General features: G+C 40.1%; 1 protein-coding gene across 1 annotated transcript; it reads right to left on the bottom strand.

The window, feature by feature from the left end:
- Positions 1–1,511: 1,511 nt before the first annotated feature.
- Positions 1,512–4,493, bottom strand: LOC134815447 (D-xylose transporter-like). Its single transcript, XM_063823982.1, has 3 exons — positions 4,337–4,493; positions 4,080–4,203; positions 1,512–3,950 (listed from the first exon to the last, which is right to left on the bottom strand). The coding sequence occupies exons 1-3, from the start codon at positions 4,491–4,493 to the stop codon at positions 2,876–2,878; spliced, it is 1,356 nt and encodes a 451-aa protein (XP_063680052.1). The 3' UTR covers positions 1,512–2,875.
- Positions 4,494–5,879: the final 1,386 nt, after the last annotated feature.

Here is a 5,879-nt window from a genome sequence, read left to right as displayed (position 1 = left end):
TAAGTTTCATGACATTCTCAACACTGGCCTTAAGAGCTTTCAGCTCTTTTAATGAAAACGAGTTTAAAACATTGGTAACAGAATTCAGATCCATAGTGAAGGAAAGAGGGAGGAGAAGATGGCGGTGAGGGAGGAGAAAATGGCGAAGTCAATACTGTAGCCCAGGAAGTAGATGCGTTGCTTAGGATACAAACGGTCACGTCATAGTCTCTTCTATCGCTTTGACATTGGGACAATATTACATTAAATATTTGAAAACACGCATAACATTGTCGTATGAACTCTCTCTCTGCAGTCCAAACAGACCCCAAACACTAACAGTCCCCCCTCCCCTAATGGGCTTATGGTATAACATTACAGCGAATCTTCCTGGGCTAACCCAATTATGACGCTACATATAATACAGTAATGAGAGAGAGCAAGCCCCGTAACTCTTGCCGTTCTGCTCAAGCTATTTTATGTCACATTTTTGGTACAAAACCATCAATTAAACCACTTACCACCGACCGATTTAAAAAAATTTGCTTATGGGCTTCGTCAGACACACACACACACACACACACACACACACACACACACACACACACACACACACACACACACACACACACACACACACACACACACACACACACACACACACACACACACACACACACACACACACACACACACACACACACACACACACACACACACACACACACACACACACACACACACACACACACACACACACACACACACACACACACACACACACACACACACACACACACACACACACACACACACACACACACACACACACACACACACACACACACACACACACACACACACACACACACACACACACACACACACACACACACACACACACACACACACACACACACACACACACACACACACACACACACACACACACACACACACACACACACACACACACACACACACACCACACACACACACACCACACACACACACAAACATTTTGGTGTTATTAAGGTGATTATAGTAGCTGCCGAACCACTGATAGTCATTTGATAAGACCCAAGTGTGCTCCACACTGGTTTTACTTCAGATTTTTAGGATATATTCAAGTGTCCGAAGATTCAAAAGCTTTAGGGCCTGCCCACACTACGCCTCTATTCCCCGAATGTCTGCCCACACTACGCCATGTTTTGACGGGCCACATGGCGTGGGTAAAAAAACCGGATTCACACAACGAGGCGCGTAGTGTGGGCAGAGCTCCCGCCAGTTGGCGTGGAAACTCTCGGGGAATAGAGGCATGGATTTTTTAAATCGGTGCTTAGTGTGAAGGATCAACCAATACCATATAAGTTATTGATATTGTTGAATTATTTAATGATAAATTGATATAATAAATGTTTGTAATATCCTATTGAGTATTGAGGCACATGTCACATCGCGGGTTTACTACTACTATCTCAGGAATTTATCAGCATATTGTTTCATGAGGTGAAGACCTTTGGCGCGAAGACTGCTGTCCCTAGATTCCTCAAGTCCCCTCTGGTCTGCAGTTATTTAACAGGGACAAGTATAAACAATGGTGTGTGCCAAACAATAGCAGGTGCCATTAAATCTACAAGTATAAACAATACTAACGGACGCCAGTAATCTACCGCAAGTATCAATCGAGCTTCTCAAACGAGAGTGCTGAATCACTACAGTCGATTTTCGAGATTTTTCTAAAAGGGCCCCCGACAGTTGAAACCAAATAGAATCGATGTATTTTCGGACGCTGATTCCGAATCACTCCCATGACATAGGGTTAAATGCTACCCTGACGAGATACTGGCGAAAAACTGTCTCGATCACGTGATATGACCATATAAGGAAGTCGGTCTAATTTTTTGTTATGGTTAGGGTTTCAGCATATGCTTTTGTTAGAGATTGGGTTAGGGTTAAGGTTGGGATCAGATTAGAGGGCTAGGATTTCGAATAGTCATTCAGGGCCACCAAGAGAACGTGTTTAAAAAGTCACGTGACAGTCGAGTGTAGAGTGATTAATCATTAATCATCATCCCTTCTCAAACAAAAGGGGGTAACAAAGCGTGATTGTAATTTGTTCAAGGTAGGTAGGTCTCAACATTGCCTGTCATGGACGATGAGGTAGTCCTGTTACGACTTTAAGCCTTCCTCGTGAGCGACTTGAGGACTGAGGAGTTCGAGCCCCTCACTCCCCTGAGTGGCAGACAAGTCAGCACAGCATAATGGTTGTGTGCCTTCCTTCCACTTCCAGTTCCGAAATACTAACCTAATGAGAGATATTCTTAGCTTGAACAGTATAAAGTATAAACATAAATAAGTTCGACATTTGGCAAAATTTGGCTCCAAAGAAAGTGTAATAAAACATTAATCACATGCCTTCTCATGCAATTCAATATCAACATTTTCAAAACTCGGCAAGCCTCGTGTTTGAAAATGTCTCGTGGGTGCAAAAGTTTCGCATGAGAATTGAGAAGGCATGTAATAAATTTGTAGGTTTATGAGTATGACCGACCAGGACGCGCGCCGAGTTGGACTCGTCGACAGTCCTGAAACAAATATTTTACGAGTAACACCCATTAAGTAATAAATGTATACCTTATCGGACCTTATTTGAAAATGTCAAAATATCTATGATTAATAAAGTTGTATAAAAACAACTGATACGAAATATGACCAGATTTGATGATCATATCACAGGTCATCTTCCTCAAATGGGTTATCGTGCATTAAATATTCCATGCAAGGATCATATCAGTAATACCTGCTTTTTGAAAAATCAAATTATTTGACCACCTCGGTCCTGCGCGTGCAGAATCGAAATTTTTCCTATTCACTTAAATTTGAAAGGTTCTGATCACTTTAAAGTTTGTGCGCCATTTTCCATCTCCTCTTCTTGCACCTTTCCCATCTCCTCTTCTTGCACCTTTCCCATCTCCCCTTCTTGCACCTCTGTCATAGAGAAAAGGACCATTATCTGAACAATAGAGAGCACCAAAGCAGTGAATATAACGGACGATGTGGGAGCAAAAGCGACCATTGTCGACCCAGCCATCCCTCCTATCATACCGAATGAGCAGGCCGTGCTACTACCTAGAGCAAAGTCTTTTGTTCCAAAGTAGTTTACGTCGTAGAGTACGTAACATATGTTCAAGGCAGTGATCCCATACACAAACTTAGCTATGAAGTTGGTTAAAATCGCTACCACGAGGCTTTCTTGTGTGAGCATAAGTGCAAAATTTCCTATGCATATCAAGGCAATTACACCCTGTAGTTTAAGAAATCCTATCTTTCCTTTAATACAGTGGGTGAGCAGTGTAGAGGGTATGGCTGCGAAGTTAACGAGTCCCAGTAACAAGAGTTCCTGCCCTTGAGTCATGGTCACAGAGCAATTATTGTTAGATCCTGCTTCCTTGATATTGAACATTTTGATCAGGGCTGGAACGAGGAGGGTGGTAAGCCAGCCATTGAAAGTTATACAAGCAAAGAGCAACCCTAGTTTGGTGGTTCGGCCAACAAAGTTAGGGACGGTCACTGTTTCTTTCTCATCACTGTATTCTATCTGTGGGCCTACTTTCTCTGTGAAACAGCAGTGAAGCATGACGATTGGTGGAATGATTATGGGTAATGTCGAACAAAGAATGAACATTCTCCATCCAATTTGCTCAAGTAGGAGGAACCCCAACACCGACGACCACATTTCCCCCGCATAGTACACTATGGACTGTACCATTAAAAGCTTAGCTAGAATCTGTTGACTGGAAACCATCTCAGCGACCCAAACATAAAGCAGGGTGTGTCTCAGTCCAAGACAAAAGCCAAGGAGTATTCGGGAAAGAAGGAGAGTGTTAAAGTCTGCAACTACAGCACAGACTATTGTACTTATTGCACTCAGGTCGAGCGAGATTATAATCAACTTCCGTCTTCCAAACCTGAGATGAAACTTTATAACCTACAAATTTTGAATTTCTGTACCTATTAGCAGATAAACAGTTACAATCAGAATCATCGGGCTATTAGTATTATAGTATAGCCTATACACAGCAATTTGCGACGCTTACCTTATTGATAGTACTGTGGCAATGAAAGTTGATATTACTAATGCGATGTATAAACTACATTTCAGTAATCCTTCCTTCCATGAAGACAGTTCAATGTCACACGAAACTTGTTGTGTCATCATTCCTGAGGAGACGACGGATGTTTATCAGGCTTCTACTGTCTACACTTGTATTAGACAGGCTAGGAGTGAGGAATGCCATTAGTTCTTCGGTTGTTTGCCTCAATTGTAAGTTAAAACTTTAAAAGTTGTACAAACCAGGTAGATCAATTTCTGTTCCATCTGCAAAATCGCACAGGGCACAAAATATCAACAAGAGCTTATCGATTCTCGTCCAAGATTTCCGTTCCTTCTGTCCTCCTGTATCGTCCAATATATCATCTCCACCAATTATGACTTCATACTCATCCTTCATCTTGTTTAAGGACGTATAAGTTACCGAGTGAAATATAGCAAATATCAAATGAAACACAATGATATACTGTCTGTTCAATCGACACTACTTTTGTAGTATTCACGCCAAAAGTCTTTATTTCAGTGTAAACTTTTACAAGATGTGGAGGTAAATAATAACTCCGAAGAAGTGAACGAGGAAGCCGAAGATCAAGAAAGTGATCATGCCATAATGTGATACTTAGAATATTTAAATTGTATAATAACTCGTTTTTCATTGATCCAATGATATAGTTTAGTCCGAATCCGATGTTATAGGGATGTCACTTTTATTTTGTCGACACTATACCGAAAAAACCAGTCCCGTAACTCTTACCGTTTTTTTAATATAACCGACCGGAAATTACACGCGCACAGACAGACAGACACACAGACGATCAGACACACACACATTCTGGGATTATTAAGGTGATATACTTCACGACAATCTGTTGTAAAACAGGGGATCCAGAAAACCCACTTTCCGATACTCTTGAAACATGATATTTTTTAAACAGTCGATTTGGACAAGGTCTAGACGCCCTGCAAAGTTTCAGATCCCTAACTCAATTTTAACATGGTTTTTAAGGCACCTGAATATGGCGATTTTGGGGTTTTTACCTAATTTCGTATAACATGCTGGCGAGTATTTTGTGCAAATTTCTTAAAAAACCTCCACATAACTATTTCTTATTCCTGTCATCTTTAACATTGAATTAGAATGTTTTGAACTTAAATATACCTGCTCAACTACTTTCGATGAGTCTCAATGCCTGAAAAACAATAAAGGGGGTATAATAGTATAGGGGGTAAATAGTATTGTGAATATAATGGCAACGGTAATGCTTGCCAGCATTGTGATAGATGTATGTATAGACGCTTTGGCAGTCAATTGTAGCCTACATTTAAGTGTCCATAGCTTCGAAAGTATAAAAGATACAGTCATCTCGAACCACAGGTTTTAAAGATAATTGTTTACACTTTAGTTTACATTATATCGAAAAATAATTTAACGTCATCATCATCACTTGATGACGTCATAAAATTATGTGTTTTTAAAACTATATTTTTGTCAAAATAACAACTTTTCAAATCGATTTTACACCATGAAGGAGTAATTTCATTCAAAATCTGAGGAGATTTTCAGGTTAGATAATTGTTCAAGCATTCTGAAAATTTACCGCAAAATGTTCCTACCGTGCACGTGCTCCTTCATAAAGATAATCGCTATTGAAGTTAATGCTTTTTTGAAGAATAATTTTATAAAAACACAATACTTGTGAATTAATAATAATAAAATAATGTTGGGCCATCTGTTGGGTTGTGGAGCTCAATTTTGCTTCCTAAAGGTCTAAATTGTGTTATATGC

This window comes from Bolinopsis microptera, chromosome 5 (genome assembly GCF_026151205.1).
Source record: "Bolinopsis microptera isolate Bmic1 chromosome 5, MBARI_Bmic_1.0, whole genome shotgun sequence".
NCBI classification, from domain to species: Eukaryota; Metazoa; Ctenophora; class Tentaculata; order Lobata; family Bolinopsidae; genus Bolinopsis; species Bolinopsis microptera.
This window is presented reverse-complemented; position numbering and strand designations above follow the sequence as displayed.

Coding starts and splice junctions, on each gene's coding strand:
- LOC134815447 (XM_063823982.1), bottom strand. CDS start 4,493: ATGAAGGATGAGTATGAAGTCATAATTGGTGGAGATGATATATTGGAC. Junction 4,204..4,336: donor AACAGAAATTGATCTACCTG/GTTTGTACAACT, acceptor TCGTCTCCTCAG/GAATGATGACACAACAAGTT. Junction 3,951..4,079: donor GCCACAGTACTATCAATAAG/GTAAGCGTCGCA, acceptor GTTTCATCTCAG/GTTTGGAAGACGGAAGTTGA.